Source organism: Neomonachus schauinslandi, chromosome 12 (assembly GCF_002201575.2).
Source record: "Neomonachus schauinslandi chromosome 12, ASM220157v2, whole genome shotgun sequence".
Classification (NCBI taxonomy): Eukaryota; Metazoa; Chordata; class Mammalia; order Carnivora; family Phocidae; genus Neomonachus; species Neomonachus schauinslandi.
The window spans coordinates 16,944,985-16,965,272 of record NC_058414.1 but is presented as its reverse complement, the minus strand read 5'-3'; the positions used below and the strand labels follow the sequence as shown (position 1 = coordinate 16,965,272).

At 47.3% G+C, this 20,288-nt stretch overlaps 2 protein-coding genes across 4 annotated transcripts in view; one reads left to right on the top strand and one right to left on the bottom strand.

Moving 5' to 3' along the window:
- HBP1 (HMG-box transcription factor 1) overlaps nucleotides 1-9,120 on the top strand; it is a 28,192-nt gene extending 19,072 nt beyond the window's left edge. For all 3 annotated transcript variants that reach the window (XM_021682933.1, XM_021682935.1, XM_021682934.2), the window contains exons 9-11: nucleotides 4,089-4,406; nucleotides 6,781-6,922; nucleotides 8,056-9,120. In XM_021682933.1, coding sequence (XP_021538608.1) covers nucleotides 4,089-4,406; nucleotides 6,781-6,922; nucleotides 8,056-8,073 — 478 coding nt within the window. In that variant the 3' untranslated portion in view covers nucleotides 8,074-9,120. The remainder of the gene's footprint in view (nucleotides 1-4,088; nucleotides 4,407-6,780; nucleotides 6,923-8,055) is intronic.
- A 256-nt stretch (nucleotides 9,121-9,376) lies between these two features.
- COG5 (component of oligomeric golgi complex 5) overlaps nucleotides 9,377-20,288 on the bottom strand; it is a 305,665-nt gene continuing 294,753 nt past the window's right edge. The window contains 3 exon segments of the mRNA XM_021682942.2: nucleotides 9,377-10,191; nucleotides 17,075-17,154; nucleotides 17,638-17,764. Of these exon segments, the coding sequence (XP_021538617.2) occupies nucleotides 10,077-10,191; nucleotides 17,075-17,154; nucleotides 17,638-17,764 (322 nt within the window). The 3' untranslated portion in view covers nucleotides 9,377-10,076.

Here is a 20,288-nt window from a genome sequence, read left to right as displayed (position 1 = left end):
ATATAATACACATTATACAGTTATGCTAGGGATTCAGTGATGTAGTAGGATGACTCACAGGATTTAGTTTGTAGTCACATTCATGCCTAAGATTTCTTACAGCGAAGGGATACAAAGCAAAATCACAAAAAGGCAAGGCACGTGGGGTGAAGTCTGGAGGAAGCCAGGCTTCCAGGACTCGTCTCCCAGTGGAGTCACACAGCGCACGCTTCTCTCTCTCGGCAGTGAGTGCTGACAACAGGTATTACTGGGCGTCAGCCAGGGAAGCTGTTGGACGCTCAGCACCACGGTCTTACTGGGAGCCGGTGGCCTAGGATGCCTCTGCCTTGCACGTACCCAAATCCCAAACTTCCAAAAGGAAGCAGGTGCTCAGGGTAAACCATGTCGTTTGTACACATAGTTTAGGCACACTGAGCCACTCTTACCAGTTGTGGAATGATGAGAACTCTCCTTGAAATCCTAATTCCAGATGCTAGTCGAGGGCCAACCTTGTACAGATGCCCTCAAAAGGAGAGCAGTCTGGCCTGCTGTGTTACCTCTTTGTTGTGTAACAAGACTTTCACATATTACATGTTGATACAATTGATGTAAACATAATTAATGCTGCTATAGTGTTTATCTGTTGTGTTTATGAATTTATTATTTTTATAATAACATTGAAAAAGTAGGGATGATAAACCATTCAGGAGAGTGGCTTTCGCTGGGGGGTGGCAAATGTGGAACTTTATTGATAGAAATATTCTATTTCTTAATTAGGTTGTGGGTGTACTCATTTATTTGTACACTCTATAACATAAAAGCTATATACATTTTTTATCAAGTCTTGCATAGTGTAAAACTTTCTTTTAAGCAAAAAGGAATACTAGGCTACCTATTTCCTGCTTTGCCAAGATGGTAGCTTCCCATCACTTGGTCCCACTGAATAGCAGTCACTCCTGAGATGACCTTAGACATTGGGCTCATTTTCCTGTGGAGTGACAGCAACACCCTCCTTTCTGCTCCTCATAAAGGATTGGGAGATGGGCAGTTTCATCCAGGAGAAACCATGACAGAGTTGAGAAGCATGAAGTTGCCTACATTTTCGCCGTGGGTTAGATTATGACTGGGTGGGTTAAGGGGAGTGCTGCGTGGCATAAGGAGGGCGAGGAGGGAAAGAACGGCAGGAAGAAGAAACCCTTGTCGGAGAGGGAACCCCAGAGTACATTGCAGCGACTGTTGGGGAATTTGGGGCCAGCTCTTGGGTCATGCTGTACAGAGGACATCTGAGTAGACTATAGCTTGGTAAGGACCAGAAGTCGGCCATAGATGAGCTCTTAAACACAGTTTCCAATTCATTTGTGGAAAGGAAGCTTAGAGTGAGAGCATGATTTGGAGAAGCCCATTGGAGACACAGAATTGAGGCCAGTCTTCTAGGTGTCAGGCAGTTTTCAAGACAGACACTTCTGACTCTGCAAAGTTGGCATTTCTGTTCGAGTGATAGAATTTAACACACTTCGCGGGTGCCCATCGTGTCCCTGGTGCTGTGCACATGTCACCGGAGGTACTCTTCCCTACCCGATGAGATTACATCCTCCCTTTACCGGAGCGGGGTGTGGGGGGCGGTTCAGGAACTAAAAGAGCCCTTAGTATCAGAACCAGGTTTAAAGTCTGTATCATCTGAGGGTTCACCAGTCTAGGCTACTTCTGCAGTAACAGTACTGCTGCGCGCGTCTCTGCCTTAGGTCTTGTGGGCATCGCCCTGTCAGCTCTGCGAAGCCGCACGGTCTGTGTTACATGCGTCTTGGAGAGACGTTAACTGAGGTACATGGTTTATTGAACCTGCTGGAAGAGGTGGGGTTTGAACCTAGTTAAAATTTTATATTATCACGTTCTCCAGCATTTTTTTTTACCTTTTCAGTTGGTCATCAAATATTTGAGAGCCCGGTGTGTGTGCCGGGCGTGGGTATTTAAACTATGCTAAGCCCTGGGCCTGCCTCTTGGCTTCGCGTCCGGAGGAGGGCGGGGCCTAGTGAACGTGTGCGGGGCGGTGTGAGTGCGTGAGAGGCCGCGGGGCCTGCTGGGAACGGGCGCTCTGGAGCCCGGCCTCCGTGCCCCAACCCCGCGCCCGGCCCCCAGCTTTGCGGCGGGCGTGCTGCGGAAGCGGGGGACGTCAGTGAACTTTTTGGTGGCTCTTTAAAAAAAATCTGTAAAATGAGCATCGTGTTGAAGGGAGGATTCAAGTGAGTATCTGGTTAACAGACATATATGCTTCACAGACTAACCCTGTTGGCGAGTTTTTCTTTTGAGGGGGACTAGCGAAGATGGGAAGAGTGACCTGAGCGAGCAGCGGCGGGGAGCCAGGGCGCAGGCGTGAACGCGGGCGCGGCGCAGGGCCTCGCGGCGGGGAAAGGCTCGCACGCCGAGCGTAGCGAAACGTGAAGCTGTTGTTAGCCGTTCTGTGTAACATTTTAGTGCTGTCGTCCGCTCAGAATCCAGATTTCGGTGATTAAATATTTCTAAGTAAGTTGTATCCATAATGGAAACGGAGGATAGGCTCCATTCGTACCACTAGATGGTAGAGTTTTCAAATTGCAGTAGTTCATGAGCTTGCCTCAGAATTTTCTTAAATCTTTCTGGTATTTCAGATTGTAATCAAGTACTTCCTTCGGGGGAGATTAATGATTTTGTGTCAGGTTCACTTATAATGCTTAATTTTGCCGTTTTTCTAAATTATATATGGGAGGCGCTTGAGGACAGCCAAAATTGTTTCTTTGACGTGATCCTGACTGCTAAGCATTGATTAGATGGTTTTGGAATTTACATTGAGTTCATGTAATACCTCTAAAAACCACACGTTGTGTGGTTGATAATCGGTAGAAGTCTTTTTTATTGTGTGCAGTGAATGGTCCCGGCCTCATGCACTTCGCTGTCTCCATCCCCGTCTCTGGGATAATTCGTAATCCCCTGTTGCTTTACCTTTAGGCGGATACTTACTGTATCTGATTCCTGTAGCTAATATCAACCTGTTGTGATAGATTGCCAGAATTTCTGTTTCAGGGAGAGAGTAGGGGCTAGATTTAGAATACAAGGTTTTCTGTTAAGATAAAAGGTATGAGCAGTAGGTGTTAACACATTTGGAACCAAAGAAATCTTTTGACAGGTGTAATCTTTAGGCTGTCGTTTATATTAGCTCCACTTTTGAGGTAATATTTTCAATGAGTCTGATTATTGTTTGTTCACCTTGATGTCAGCCAGTGGCAAGGCAGAGCACTGTGGTTTTGGTGTGGAAACCTAGGGGTTTGGAGGTGGACAGATCTGGGGCTGGATCTAGTAGCTGTGGGGCCTTGGGTGAATAGTACTTGTTCCTTTTTTGGCCTGTTTCTTTATATAAAGAGAGGATAATGATACTCACTAAGCAAGCTTGTTGGGAAAATGAGAATATGGATAACTTGTTTCCATGCTCATGTAAACTGAATATACTTACCAAAATATGGCCTTGCCCGATCAGTGTGAGTTCTTACGTTTAAGTTATGAAGCTGTGTTCTACTAGATGGATGGCCTTTAGGGGCGATGGTATACATGACTATTTTGACCTAAACAGACAAAAAATTTTAAGTTCCTTTAGCTGTATTCAACCACTTTTGACTGTCCCTCCCCAACACTTGGTCTTGTGTAGCACTTAGGCCTGGTATATGCCCTGCTGCTCCATTTTAACTTTCTAGCTGTTTTTAGGCTTCTGTCGGCCAAGAAATCAGATTATCAAATTCGTCAAAAAGTGAATCTAAAGTAGTAATTAAGGGGGTTGCATGGGATCTGGAGGAGGTACTTGCTATGAATAAAGTACGTGGATTATAACATTCTTGGGGGGGGGGCTTGAAGTTTTCTTCTTTTGTATTCTCTGCAGATTTTTAAAAAAACAATTTTAGTGCGTATACAAGCTGTCAGCTTATAAGCAACTATTGATGGTGAAGTTATTAAAGTAGGGTTGGTTAACATTATATACATTGAAGTTTCTGATCAGGTGTTAAGGTTTTTGTTTTTGTTTTTTTTTTAATCCTGTTTTTACAAATCAAACTGAATTAAAACCATGTTAATAAATTTTTTTTTAGCTATGACTTCACACCTATGGATTCTTCTGCAGTCTATGTGTTAAGTAGTATGGCTCGTCAGCGTCGTGCATCTTTGTCTTGTGGAGGGCCTGGAGGTCAAGACTTTGCAAGATCTGGACTCAGTAAAAACTGTGGCTCACCAGGATCATCACAGCTCTCTTCCAATTCCTTGTATGCTAAAGCTGTCAAAACCCACAGCTCAGGGACTGTGAGCACCACTTCTCCTAACAAGTGCAAAAGACCAATGAATGCCTTCATGCTTTTTGCCAAAAAATATAGAGTTGAATATACTCAGATGTATCCAGGGAAAGATAACAGGTAAAAAGAGTATTTCTGATTCTAATAATTAACACTCCAGTGCAGTTTCACAGGAACTGGGATAGTTAAGTAAACTTATCCTCCAATAGCTTTTATCATCATTATTATTACTATTTATAAAGATTTTATTGACTTATTTGAGAGAGTGAGAGAGAGAGCATGAGAAGAGGGGCAGAGGGAGAAGGAGAAGCAGGCTCCCTGCTGAGCAAGGAGCCTGATGTGGGGCTCGATCCCAGGACCCCAGGATCCTGAGTTGAACTGAAGGCAGACTCTTAACCTACTGAACCACCCAGGCACCCCCCAATAGCTTTTATTATTGAATTCGTTTTCTTAGGTTGACTTTAAAAAGTTTAAGTGGCATTTTTAGGGTCATGGGTAAATATTTTTATAACACCTGGAGAGACTTTAGGTTACCTAAAGATCTGCCTTCTAAAATAATATTAAATGTTATTTGCCTGTTGGAAGTCACAATTCTAACAACTGACTATTCCGTAGAAAAGTTTTTTGTGTCAGATCCCAAGGATGTCCTCACAACTGTGTCATGCTACAGAATGTGCAGGCAGTGGCCATTTGTAGTCTTTTGACAAATGTGGAAATCACTATAAACTGCAAAAGACTAAACATAAAGGTGTCCTCAGTTAGAACCCAGGGATAAAACTGACTCTAGTCCTTTCTACTCTGTTTCCTTATACTCTTAGCTCATCTGTTAGCATCCTCTACTCACTTCCTCTCAAACCAGCCTAATTCTCCATGTATTAAAATTACTTCTTCCAGTTTTCCCAGTTTCCTGACAATCAGTACTCTCTTCCTTGATATCATGAGAAAAGTCAAATGATTATCCACATAAAATAATTGAGTTTTGAACTCGAGTTTGAATGTCTCATGAGCTTAATTGTTATATAGAGGGAGAAGGAGTGGACATAGTTTCAGGTCAGCATAATGCTTTGATAGCTGTAGGCACCATGAAACCATCGCCACAGGAAGTCTGGTTCTCATCCATCACCACACAGTTACAAATTTTTCTTGAAACGAGAACTTTTAAGAGCTACTCTTCACAATTTTCAGACACACAGCACAGCAGTACTAACTGTGGTCACTGTGCAGCACCTTACGGCCCCATGACTGACTTATTTTATAACTGGACGTTTGTACCTTTTGACCCCCTTCACCCATTTCATCCACCCCCCACCCCTAGCCTCTGGCAGCTACCACTCTCTTCTCATGAGCTAAATTTTTAAGTATTTACATTTTAAGTATCTACATTTTAAAAAGCGAAACTTCTCAAACCAAATGCACCTCTGATTTGGGAATTGATACCTAAATGTTTCTTACCGATTTAACTGGTCAATGTGTCAACCGTGGTACCTTTAACCCAGAGACTATAAAAACTGGGTTTTATTTTTATAAAGGAAGATGCAGTACAATGTTTGATTGCATCAACTTACTGGAAAAAATATATATATACACACTTGTCCGTATTTACTACATACTGAATTCCTTGTTAAGTAGTAGAGCTGTGCTTCCTGTTCTAGCCCAGCTCTAGCTTCCACGTCAGGCACTGAGCTCACTTGTATCTACTTCATGCAGCGTATGTGACCTTTGTGTCACGAAGTTAATGGTTAAAAGCTCTCCACAGAAGGAAAATGGTTTCTGTCTGCATGTTCTGGATGAGACTTACACTGGTTTTGGGAGATTAACAAATATAAATAGGAAATAGCTTCAGATTTCTATCATGATGTGTTTTATCCAGTCGGACTTCTTTCCCTTTGAGTTTATCCAATTTCTTCAAGTACAGAGATCACGTGATCTAGGATTTATCTGGCCTTGTCTTAGGAGGGAAACGGTACGGTGCACATAGTTCATGCCACCACATTTTCACTATGGTTACGTGAATGAATGAAACTTTGATCATAACTGTTTGATGGGTTATGAGCACAAAGAGAAAGCAAGAATAGCTTTTAATACATTATGCTGCTGATACCGAACACTGCCTTGAGCTTAAGCATCTTTGAGAAACCAATGTACCAGGATAGAGCCAGTGGTAATTTAAACCATGTCTCTGAAATACTTCACCTTTTTCTTTAAGCTCTGTAGGACACTGAATTTTTAGCCATTTTAGATGTCCTCTGACAACTGGAAATATTGGCACCATTCCAGGAGGCTTTAACTGCCAAGATGATGATGAATGGGCCCATGGGACTTGAGATTTTACTGGAAATGACTACGATAGCCTTGACCTTTTCCCTTCTCTCTGTTGGACAAGATTCTTGTCTTTTTTCTTTTAACTTTCTATTTCTTCCTGAGGTAGCAGCACTGGACATGCATCTTACGAGAAATTCTGGCCTTCAGCATTGTGTGCATGTTTATTTTACAGAGCCATAAGCGTGATCCTCGGCGACAGGTGGAAGAAAATGAAGAATGAAGAGAGAAGGATGTATACGTTAGAAGCAAAGGCTCTGGCTGAAGAACAAAAACGCCTAAATCCTGACTGTTGGAAAAGGAAAAGAACCAATTCAGTAGGTTTCAACAGCTAGTTGCTCAAAAAGATCTTGACTTCTCCCCATAACTGAACTGGCGTGTGGAACAATGCTTATATAACCTTGAAAAGGTGGTATAGAGGCTTTTTTTCAGCCTTTTTATACTTTCAGCCTTTTTATACTTCACAACCTAATAATGTTTTTATTATACAGGCTGCCTTATTTATTTATTTAAATTATGAAGTGCCATTTACTTTTTTAGCATGGAAAATAGAAGTGTCTGGCATGCTTAAGAAGAATGTTTATCCAGAAATGTTGAGGTGGAAAAATAATTTTGGAATGGTAGTATTTTTAGTTGGGTTGAAAAATGGGTGTAACCAACTCAGTAGCACGGTACAAAATCTTTCTGATCTTGGGGTGACATGTCCCAACAGCCTTTCTTTTCATAAATGGGCAGGGGCTGAGGAGGATGGGGCACATTAACCTTCATGGGGCCTTCTGACATTCGCACAGAACTTCTAGATTAAAAACCTTGGGAAGAAGAAGAAATAGGCCCAGGAATACTCTTGTAGATGAATTCACAGCATAAAAACACAACCTTGGATGGAATGGATTCTTAGAACGTTTCCATTACTAGGTTAGCAACTTTTAAGTCGAGTTTTTTGATTAATTCTAGAGAAAACTTCACATGATAGAACGGAGTGAGCTCAGTTTGAAGTACCGTTTAAAAATGAAGGGAAGACATCAGTCCTTTGCAGCAGGAGGGCTGGCCAAGGATGCCTTATATTTATTCTGTAGATTTATGCGTATGTCTTTTTAGAGTAACATGCAGTTCACAATCGCTTACATTTATCAGGAATTTCTTGTAAAGAAGTAGACGGTAGCCAGACTCCAGTAGAAGAGGGGGTGGCTCAACTGGTTTTGACTGTGGTAGGACTTGGGCTAGATCCCCTTTCTTTGCTGCTCTCCTAACCCATCTTGTCACTGTTCTCATACATTTTCTGGATGCTTGAGCTGTTGGGTGTTAGCATACTTTTAAAAATCACCCCATTTGAGAAAGTTATCTTTTTTAAATAGTAAGTTTATAAACATTCTGTTCATCTTAGCTTTCATTTGTAGAATTACTGTGTATTGACTTGTAAACATTCACTGTTTTAATTTTCTCTCCACAGGGCTCACAGCAACATTAAGCCAGGATGCGTATGTTCTTAAGTCTGTAGTTGCATAAACACTGTTGACGGAGGGACTTAAGAAGATCGAGGTGTCACCATTTGTCCTGAATTCGTGTGACCATAAGATACTGATAGCATTGAGTCTTGAAATGATTTAATAATGAGTGAGGATTTGCTTTTTCCATTAGAGCATTAAGTAAGCTAAAACTATCAACATTGTAAACCAAATTGCCTTATTTTTCTTCCAAACTTCATATGTCTATCAGGTAATATAGGCTTGAAAATTGATATCCTGTGGTGCTAAAGTACAGTAGAAAGAGAGGAGAGTGTATACATGTTTTATTTTAAATTGTACAAAAGGGGAATTTAAAAATATGTAACTGCTGTTTATACATTGGCTCCTTACTGCTTATTAATCTGTATTGTACACATAGTGGAATGAAACCGAGCCGGGAGCTGGCCTTTCCATGAGCGACCACCGCATTGGCCCAGCCTCTGTGCCAAACCCGGGAGCTCCTGAACACGTGGCCGGTGTCGGCGTCCCAGTGTGCGCATGCCGCCTGCCACAGGGTCCCCCGGGCACGCCGAGCCTGGCACTGGGCGGCAGCACCCATGCAGGACTTGCGGCGGAGGCCTCGCCCGGGCCCAGGTCAAGTTAGTTAATAGCATTGGGATATAGTCACTGTCATGGTGCTATTAACAGTTGACACCATTGTATTTTTTAACTTCGTGTTCTGTATCTCCTCAGCCACATATCTTAAATATCTTGTTTGTCATCCTATGTGTATGGTGGGGGCAGACTTTGCACTTCCTGCAGTGCAACACGTGCACTTTACTTCTCCTCCAGCTGTCTGAGGTGAGAGCACACACGTTGGCAAGACAGCTACTTCTGCTCTGAGCTACAATCATGGCTTTTCATGTTACTTACCAAGTGGTGTTTCTGGTAGGAATCACAGCTGTAAAATTGATTTCAGTTCATTACACTTCTTCATGATGTTGCCCCTAAATTTTGCACACTATATTCTTGTATATTATTTCAAATAAAATGAAAAAAAAATTGTTTTATCTCTGACTTCTGCAGATTGAACTTGACTGAACTTTATGTCTGAGTCTGAACAACAGGTGCGGGGCATGGAAAATACATTAAGAAGTTGCTGATGGGGTTTTTAAACAAACAAATTAGAAACAAACAAAATGTTTTGTTAGTGACAGCTCACGGGCAATGGAAAAACAAGGATCTAGATTATCTATGTGAAAGATCTTTGTAGACTAAAAATTGTTTTTAACTTGACATCTCCACTACAAAGTTGAACAGCCCCCAAAGTCTGCTTTTAATAGAATGACACACAGAGGATAAAGACAGCCTTGCTCTGTCTTTATTACAGATACAGTAAGACATACTTAACATATGAGCCTATGTCTTAGCTTTGGGAGATACCGGTGGTTCCCAGACTTGGCTGCATACTGGAAACACCCGGGGATATTTTCAAAAACGGATGCCTGGCCCTACCCCCAGATGTGTCAACACGGGGTGTGCACTGGGCATCAGGATTTTCAAAAGCTTTCCACCAGTGACCCTAATGTGCAGTCAAATTTGGAAACCACTGGGCTACACACTTACGTAGTGAGGGCAAAGGTTAATTGGGAGCAGCAGGGTATTTATAACTTGGTTATAAAGCAACGGGAACTTAGGGTGTGTGTGTATACAGAGGGGGACTCTCATGGGAAAGAAATTTTAGCTACTCTCCTAAAAAAAAAAAAATCCTGAAAGAAAAAAGAGTTGGGTATCTTTCTGGAAAAATCAGGTCCACGGAGTTTGAAGGTAGTGATGAATCTATTTTGACATTTTTACTTAAGGGAGAGGGGCTCGAGAGGTAAGGAGAAGATCAACAGGAAGTACAGAGAGGTTGATTACATTCTTAAAATAGTGGATGGTAGCTGGCTTTTAGAGTATGTGTTTCTTAGGTTAACTGCCAACCTTGGGTTCGCGCAAAAGGGAGATTGAGAACCACTTAACGTTGTTACTGAAGAGTAGACAGGGCTTTCTGAAGCAGTTGAACCATTATGGGATAAACTGGTGCAAATTCTTTGCCTTCTCTACTTCTCACTGATTGAACATAAGCTTCCAGAGCTCCCCTGAAAACAAAAATGAAAACAATGTCAAAAAATTAATAAAGGAAATAAAACCACTTAGAGGGTACCAATATGTAAAGGCAGCCCATTTCTGGCGTTGCTGTGGCCAGTTCCACAAGCTGAGTGACAAAGTGACAGCCTTCAAACAGCCAGGGGTGGCGTTGCCATGGTTACTGTGGAAACCCATAAACACGGTTCAGCCTGCACTGTACTTGGTGGTCTAATGGTGCAGTCAGGCACCGTGGCGCTTGCCTTCCCCTCCGCGTTCAAGGCTTCTGACTAGGCGCAGGCAGCCTGTGCTTTCTCACAGAGCTCACAAGGGGGAGCCCGGCACCGCAGGAAGGCCCGCCCGGGGGTGCCGTGGGACAGGGCCGCCGGCGCGCGCACTGTCCCCCTGGGCGGCGCTCAACACCCTTGGGTTTGAGGAGAGTGTGAACCCACAGGGAGACGGCACTGCTGCTGGGCTCTGGGTTTTGGTGGTCTGAATTTAGCCACGAGGATGTGCCACCAGCCCGTGAAAACTGAGGACTGTGATGTTCTCCTGAATCCACAAACGAGCCCCACAGGCCAAACGGAGCGCTGTGTTCATCTGCTGTGTGCGGCCGCTTCCCGGCGACAGGGGCCCACACGGCCCACGGAGGCCATACGGCCTGCAGAGCCTAAAATACTCACTATCCGGACCTTTATGGAAAAAGTTTTCTAAGTGTTATATCATATTTAATTGCAGCTAAAAAGAATGGTTAAAAGATTTTCATTATTGGTCTATTGATGCCCCAAGTATAACAAAATTTTCATCATAGTCCTACTGGTTTTTTTAAGTTTCACACTGAGATTAGATGAGAGCACTTCCAGGAAGACGCAAGTTAAGAATACCATTACTCAGCTCACATACTCAGTCTCAAGTCTAGTATGTAATTCTTAACCGTTTTTTTTTTTTTGCTCCCAAACGCTGCGCATACTGACCCCCTGGTCAGATGTGCTGATTATCGCTGGCTCTGGGGCGCTCTCCCCCCTGCCAGCCAGTTCACGGCCCTGCTGGGACGCATAACTGAGGCCCAGTCCCTCCTGTCTGCCCTGATCTCCCTCCTGACTTGTTTCCACCTGTGCCCTGGGTAGCATTATCTGACTTCTCCCAGGTGCCCCTCAAACTCGCCTGTCAGAAACAGGGCACTCCAAAACCCCGAGAACGAATGACACCGAGAGAGAACCCTCATGGAGACCAGGGGCTCTGGGGCACGATGATGTGCAAGGTGGGCACATCAACTGTACCCACGGACTGCCCGTGGGGGATGCTGCAGGTGGATGGGAACTCTCTGTACCTTCTCAAATCTGCTGTGAGCCCAAACCTGCTCTAAAATATAAAGTCCATCTGGGCGCCTGGGGGGGCTCAGTCAACCGGTTAAGCGCCTCTCGATATCCGCTCAGCTCATGATCTGGTTGTGGCATCAGGCTCCGTGCACAGTGGGGAGTCTGCTCCTCTCCTCTCTCTCTGCCCCTCCCCCAACTCACGCTCTCTCTCAAAGAAGTCTTTAAAAAAAATAAAATTTAAAAAATTTAAAAAAGTCTATCAAAAAAGAAACGTAGGGGGAAAAGCCCTTCCGGGTAGTGTTCTGCCCACCATCCCCTATTTCAACAAAGGGCCCCCGCCGCTCCCCAAAGTCTCTCCCTAAAGTCCTCTTTGACTCTTGCTCACAGATTTCCAGCCCCAGTCCGCCCTCTCCCGTTGGCTTCCGTCCGACTCCTGACGTGCGGGGCGCCCATCGCGGCCGCCGCCTCTGCTGCCCGCGCCGGCCACGCGCTATCCCATGAGGCCGGGGCTACACTCGCAACCCACAGAGCACCAGCTTCATCGTGACCTCCCGCAACGCTGCCCGTGCTGCTGCCGGCTTCCGGATAGTGTGCTGGGGCCCAAAAGCCCTTCAAATCATTAGCTGCCATTGTTCGTGTTACCCACACACGTGCAGAGCAGCTTCCCCCCACTTGACCCTGAGCCTGACCCCAAGGCCCACGGTGAGCCTCGCTCAGAAATGAAGCTGTCTCTGCCCAACAAGGAAGGGCTGTGAAAGGCCCGTTTCTTTCCCACCACACAGCCTCTCCCCTCCTTCCTGAAGCCCATCCTCCTAGGTCTCTCTCCGTTCTCTTATTTTGGGGAGGGACTCTTCCGGGCCGTCTTCCCCACAGAGTGCTTCCCCGCATAGGGGCCGGCTCTAATGCTTTCTTTTTGACGGAGCCTCTTCGAACTCCAGGCAGCACAAAAGAAACCACCTCGGAGTCCCGAGAAATGGTGGAAAAGGTCTAAGCCTTCCGTGTCTGGAGCCGTGGCTTGGTGGGACCCCACACTGTGGGATTCCCGACGGCAGTCCCCGGGCTCTGTTCAAGGAAGGGCGACTGTCGGTGCGCCGTGTGGGACGCAGGCTCTGCCCCGCCACCGAGCTGTGCCTGTTCGCTCCTCGGCCACATGGGATGGACAGCTACATGCACAGTTAGGAGAATTAAAAGACTGTACTGGGAAGCACCTGGGGCTCTTCTAGGGACATCTCTGGACCCACAAGGCGCTCAAACACTGCTCCCCCAACCAGACTTCCAGGCGGCCTCAGACTGTCCCCGTAAGCCAGCACGCTGTTTAGGTTTCCATTGCGCGTTCTTACACCGCATGTAAGAATCTATTATACTGAGAGTATCCGGCCCCTGGTGAGCTTCCCTCTCAGGAAGGTAACTTCATTTGGTGGGTCGGGGCTGTTTTGTTCCTTTCTGCAGCCTCAGGACGTAGCGCTTGACAAATGTATGATCGGTGAATTTTAAAAAAGGAATTAGAAATATAGGAAGATAAACTATAATGAAAAGTAATGACAAGAGTGCAGAAGGAAGCAAATAAAGGAGAAACGGGACTGTAGGATCCACAAAAGCAGCACCGACATGAAAAGTGGAGCTTAATGGTCTTAGAAAATGTTTTATGAGACGCCTTAGTTCTTGTCAGAGCTGAACCTTCATGAAGCGATTTATGAAAAATCTTGCTGCTTTTAGTAATACTTTTCAAGTTGCTATGGCATCCTGGGCATCGCCTGACTCCCAAAATGTAGCCCCTGCAGACTCATACACAGAAGAGAAATCTCTAAGGGCTCCGACTGTCTTTGAGACAGTGGTGTTGTCTAAGACATCACGCACTGAAATTCAGAGAGATTGCAGTCGCTCTGTAGTGAATGAATTAGATCCACTTTATCTAAGAAATGAACAAAAATCAACTTTGTTTCATTCGCATTCAAAAGGACAAGACATTACGTAAACTACACATCATGTAGAAGAAAGTTCAGAAATGAGTTTGGTTAGTTTTTGGTATTCAGGAAAAACACCATCAGAATTAGAGGGAGAAAAACAGATTAAAGCTACCCTCCCACATAAAATCAGAGCAAGATTTTCAAGCAATTATTAAATAACTTCATTTGCTTGATCAAAACATCATCTTACTCGGAAGTCAGGCCAAGCGTTATATAAGAGTTAGTCTCAAGTCTCGTTTGTCATCAAAATAAGCAGATTGTTAAAGTTACCCTTATTGAAAAAAAAAAAGGTACAGGAATTGCACAATTAGTAGAGGAATGGCTGGTGGTAACACGGCAACACAGCTCAGTGTGATCTAAAGCAGCCAAGTAGAGGTTTTTATGGAACACAAAATCCATTTGTCAGGCATTAGTATGAAATCTACAAATGACTTAAAGATCCACCACATGCCTTCATAGACAAGGAAGCCCCTGACTCCCCCGGGCTCCGTCCTCGCTCTTGGTCCCACCTTGGGCACCCAGGCCGCAGGTAGCCAGTGCCACAGGGACACTAGGAAGGGAGACCAAATGTTCCTCTCATCTGTGGGGATCCTGCCACTCAGCAGAAGGGCCGCGGAGTTGGGATGGTTCTCGGCCTGCGGGCCCTGGGCCATGGCGGGAGGACAGAGGGCCCACGGCCACCCCTGACAGCGACAACTGTCCCATCATTGAACAGATAAAAAGCATGGGTGGGCCAACAGAGCTCGTCAACATTTCTGACAGTGAGGTGTTCTAGGCAAACAGGCTGAGGAGGAGCAGAGGAGGACTGCCGCTCCACAGCACAGATCGAGAGCTTGAGGCCCACCCCCGCCCCCCTGCAGAGTCGAGAATCAGTCCTCCTCTTTGCTGGAAGCTCACTCAACACCCACAGAGCCCCAGGCCCTCCCCCAGGCTGCCGCCCCTGCCTGGTGCGGGCGGAGGAACCCTGTGTGCTCCCACTCACACCACCTGGCCCCACGAGTCAGTGATTCCTCTGATTTTAACATGATCGTGACTAGTATCCATGCACGCTCCAGAGAAACATCTGGTGTCAAAAAGAAACAGAAAGGCAGGCAGAAGAGAGTTCAGTTTGCCACTCACTCAGCAGCAGTCGAGTCTCCTGACTTGGCCTATTTATGACAACTTAGCATACTGTGCTGGGGGGGACAGACGAGCACACGACAGGGTCTCCCCCAAAGGTCAGAACAAACATACTGACATTTAAAGAGCAATGCTCACCCTGGGTTTATCTACAGGGAAAAGAAGGTCATCTCGTGGTGCTTCAGCACGCAGGGACCAAATTAGTTTTGCAATAATAGATAAGAAAGAACATTCTCTAGGACAAAGCTTCTCTCCTTGCCAACAGCCTGGGCTGTAGCAGGAGCACGGTGTTTTGGAATCCCCCAAGGAGGGCTCAGTTTTCCGCCCGGGGCTTGGAGGTTCTGATATCAGACATGTGTGATGGATAAGCCTTATTTAAAAAGCATGACAGTATTTCTGAGCCTGATTTTCAGTTGCTAAATTTAGGCTTAGCAACAGCACTACTGATGAAATCACTCAGGAGACATTTTCAAGAGAAGCAAAAGCAAACAGATTTGTGATGTGCCCACAGCAGGACAACTGTTGTGGATGAACTCATTCCAACTTGCTAAGAAGATACAAATGAGCCCCGTTCAATTAACTGAGTCCTGAATCCTCTATTACCCAGTGTGCTGCAGCTAAGCGAGTCGAGACTCAGGAAAGAAAAGCCACCAAGACATCGCAGATCTGAGTTAGCCCCAGGCCAAGCCTCTCATCCATCCCTAAAGGCCCCTCTGAGGGCAGCTCTAACTGGTCCCAGGAACTGATGGGAGGCGCCTCTGGCATCCTGTCCCATTTCTCGGCCAGACGCTCACAGCTGAGAAGAGTAATAGACCTGCAAAGAAGAGCAGGGGCCCGGGATAATCCGCTCCTTACCCACACAGGCACCAGAGGGCCAGTGGCTCACCCTGGCTCTGGGCACCAAACCTGAGGGCTCGGGGTCCCTCCCAGAGGCCAACGGACTTGTGTTTCTCAACGGCCCCTCCCAGCTTCCTTCTTGGTGGAGTCTCAGCCTTGGCCGTGCTGCAGAACTGCCCGGGAAGCTTTGGGAAATCCCAGTGCCAGGTCCCCGCCCTGGAGATTCAGAGGTGGTTGAGAGGGGGTGGCCTGGACACCAGGCTTTTTCCAAGCTCTGCAAAGGATGCTCCTGTGCAAGCATGGTTGAGCACCACCTGGCCGCAACAGCCCCATCTGGCTTTGGGGAACCCAGCTCATCCCTCTGCACTGAGCTCAAGCAAAGGCTTGCTCGGTGCGGCGCTCCCCACACCGACAGCATTAGCAGCCCCTGGGAGGGCTGAGAATGGCTTCAGGAGCTCTTTAAGAAGTATGACTGACTGAGATTTGGAGAACGAGGGTGACAGAGGAGTTGCATGACATTGCAAAGGTTTTTCTGGCTGGGCCGGTATGTGATGGTGACACCCCAACCAAGATGGGGAGTCTGGGAGAAAGAAGGTTTGAGAAGAAAGAGGATTTGTTTTTAACATTTTTGGTTGAGAACTGTGGGGAACGTTGAGTGACAGATGACAGCCAGTTTGCGGGGCCGAGGCCCTGGGCAATCAAGGTGAGTCACAGGCCTCGGAGCCATGAGGACAGAAGAGATCACCAGAGTCAAGGGTCTAGATGGGCTCACCTGGGGACCCAAGTATACACGGAATGTGAAAGAAAAAGAGCCAGGCACAAACTGTGGGAAATGATGGCACTTGAGGAGTGGACAGAAGACAGCTGTGCACACTCGACTGAGAAAAAGCAAACGAGCAGACGCGGCCAGAGAGACGAGAACGGAAGGAGAGGACAGATGTGCCGCAGAAGCTCGGGAGGGCAGGGCCGCCTGTCCGTCTGCTCTCAGTCCTTAGGGCCTGGCGCACAGTGAGCATCGGTCAAATGTCTTCAGTCAGACAGCATGGACCACCACAGAAGAAGTGGCGGGCAACGCTAAAGCTGCGGAGGAGGAAGGCAAGCCCAGCCACGTTTGAGTCTGGTGGCTGGAAGGTCGCTGGAGATGTGGGGGAGAGCAATTCCTGAGGAGCAGGCTGAGGAAGAGGGCTGCCCGGGGCCCGCGGACTGGGCGGGTGCTCCCGGAGGGCGTGTGGCATCTCAATGGCCGCTGGGTTTGTCCTTTTCTGTAATAACGGTCACGTTTCGGTATTTTTAAAAGTTTACTCACATGTGCGCTCCACCAATTCAGTGACTGCAACACAGGAACACGAAGCGGAAAATGGGGCCTACAGCAGGGAGTCTGTCGGCCGCCCTGGTTTTCAAGCCCAGGCCGCACAGTTCCTGGGGCTGCATCAAGCATGGGGCAGCCCACCAGGCGACGTGAAGTGGTGGAAGTGAAGGACCGCGCCGGGTGCGCCAGCAGGCGCGCGCCTGCGCACTGAGGCGGCCCGCCGCACGGCGGCGCCACCGTGTGTCCCCGCCCACCCCCGCCCGGCTCCTTCCTCCTCCACGGCGCCCCCGCCTCCAGCCCACCAGCTGCTGCAACACGCAGGTGGCCCAGGGACACTCAGCCTTACCTGATGAGGAGGAGCCGGTCCTTTTCAGATGGATGGTCATCTAGCCACTGGGAGAAGCGTGCGTGGGACCATTCTGCCCTCTGCAGGGTCGGAACACAGAGTACACAGGGTGCATCCACATTCTCCCATGAAGGACAGTACATACTGGCACAAGAAATCTCAAGGATTCCCAAGATGAAATTACCCAAACACCTGCCTGAAGGAAGGTGGCAAACCTTTGGTGCACCTTCTCGACTCCCAGGGAACTTTTTGGATTAGTCAATTGCAGGTGGATCAGCAAAAGAAATGGGGCCTCCATCAAAAAAGCTTTCTGAACATAAATTACTTGTGCCATTATACTTAAAGAGTGAATTCCGGCTTCCTCAGGTAATTTTTACATTGCTGAGAGAGTCGAGGCTGAGTGGCGGGGATTTTCTTTCCTGAATCATTCACTTCCAAGGCAGGGAGGGATTCATGACTAAGTAAGGCAAGAGAAGGCCAGGAACCCATTCTGTGAGTGGGGCTCTGGATTTATAGACTGAAGAGGGAGGACTCATCAGAGGATTCTGGCTTTACTTTATTACCTGAAAAGGAGATTTCAGCTCAGCAGGTGCTCTGGTAAACAAAAACTGAATAATGATGCTGAAGGGAATAATGTCCCCCAAGGCGGGGCTACTGGCCACATGTTCGCTCGTCTGGAAGAGCAGGGGTCTAAAGGAAGAAAAAGCTATGGTTATCTCACATTGTTCAATCCTGAAAGAGGCGATTTGGTAGAAGAACCTTAATAGCATGTTGGTAGACTACAATAGCGTAGCGGAAGAGCGGAAGAATCAGTAATAGCATGCATCCTAAACTAGTGATTTCTTAGCCATTTCTTAACCCACCCCCCCTTCAGCCTGAAGACAGACACAAACACACACGCACACACCCCTAACCTATACACTGTGGCAGCCTGACCTGCCCTTCACCTCCTTCTTTGACCCCCAGTTCAGTGGCCTGTGGGTGTGACCTGACCGCAAGGGGGCTCAGCAAATCCCCCTCTTAGAGCTTATCTGATGGACAGGCTGAAATCAAAGCAACAATGAAGCCTTCAGGCAGTTACAACCAATAGATTCTTATCTTGGTCAAAACTTCCAGCTTTCACTTTAAATAAAATCCCTCTTTGGGCTATAACCTAACATGGGTAAATGCAAACACTGTCTACACAACTTTCAAAGGGCAATTATGTCCTGTATGTACGAAATTATTACCTTACATCTCATCGAGATCTGTGCCAGGTCCCTTCCAATACATTACACATCTGGGGGTCACCCCCTCTATTTCACAGGGGCATGCAGGCAAAGCTACCCCACCACCAGTCACCTACCAGCTGCAGGAATACCTGGGAACTTCCACTGACCTCTCCTTGGCTTTGGGCTCTGACGGACAGAAGGTGATGACAGGCCCAGCCGTAGGGGCTGAATCTCAAGAGGAAAGGTGGCAGAGCAGTACCTCTGTCAGGAGCAGAAACGATTCAGCAGCGTGTGAAACAGCTCTGTATCCTGGGCTTTTCCTTTGCCCCATCCTAATTATTCCCATCCACACAGGAGGCCTGCACAACCCAGAGACCGGCCGCTTCCTCACATGAATGAAAGGTTTCATGTCAAGAGTAGGAGTGCTCTCAACAGGCGGTTGGTTCTCACTGGATCCAGATTAATCTTAGAATGTTTGTTTTTTAAGATTTGTATTTATTTATTTGAGAGACAGGGAGAGCGAGAGAGATCACAGAGGGAGAAGCAGACTCTTCGCTCAATAGGAAGCCCACATGGGGCTCGATCCCAGGACCCTGAGATCATGACCTGAGCCGAAGGCAGACGCTTAACAGACTGGGCTACCCAGCCGTGCCTCTTAGAATGTCTTTATATTAACTATTCTGTAAATGAAATCTATCTCTGTTAAGGATTTTTCTAATTTCAAACATTTTATCAAATAAAATTATCCCATAACTTCTTTTCTTTAGTCATCGTGGCCACATTTCAGGCCATTTGTGCCGGCCATCACCAACAATCCATAAAGCTCCACACCAGGCCCTATGGTGGGTGTGTGTGGGGGGGGGGGAGGTGATGCCCTAGGGACCTCCTGTAGCCCCCTGAGGCTGCAGCACCCCTGCCCTGAAGATCCCCAAGGCCCCAGTCATCCGACAGCAGGGCTGTAGGCAGTGAGTCAAGCACCTAGGAAGGTATGAAGCCGGCGCTGAGGGCGGTTTGGTGTTGTCGGCAGGCACCCCGGAAGCCCTCGTGCGCGGTCTCCATCCGCATGAGCGCGCCGAGTCTAACCAGCCCAGCGGCACCTGCTGCCAAGTGAGTGTGCACTACGTGCCGGACGCTGCTTAAAACACGTCAGATTCCTGCAGACAACCCTACGAGGTCCGTAGGTTCTATCCCCATCCTACGGGTAGGTAAACTGAGGGATAGAGAGACCACGTAAAAGCTGGAAAAGGGAAGAGTAAGGATTCGAACCCAGACAGCCTGGCTCTGAATTTTGCCAGGCAGCCTCTCTGAGGATAATCAACTGTAGCCACTATTCAACCTGTTTTCAGAGCAGAGACATTTCTTTTCAGTGGGGAACAGAGACCCCTGGAAGAAGTACAATTTCACACTGTCAACAACTAGAGAAAAGCCTGAGAAAAATGAATGCTTACAGGATACCCCTTGAGGGACAAGCAATTATTATTTCTTTAGGGACCCCAAATTCTCTCTGGGTCAAAGTGGCCCTCCAGTCGCCTATGTACCTCAACCATGTCACACAGTCTCTCTTGGCAGTTATTTCCACCTGGCTTGACCTTACAATCCTGCGGGGCAAGGACTGGGACCGTCTTAAAGGCCTCTGGGCGCGGACTCGGGGATTGGCGTGGGGTTGAGGCCACGCTGGTCCCATTTGCCAGCTGCAGAGCTCAGACAGCTCCCGGCCAAGGTCCCTGTGTGCCAAGCAGCTGCCATTCACCAAGAACTCCCTGGAACTGCAAACCCAGCGGGTGGCCAACCAGTCTGCTTGCCGTGCCAGTGACCAGGCTGCCCCAGTTTGAGCTATAACAGGGGAAAGAGGCAGTGGGGAGGGGTCCCTGCCTGGGGTCACAGGCTCATCCTGCAGGCCTGGCCTGGCTGACAGCCGCCGTGAGGCATGTGGGGAGACAGGAGAACTCAGGCCTTCACGTCTTTCCCTCCCTCTCTGGTCCGATGAGACTTTCCCCTTGCCC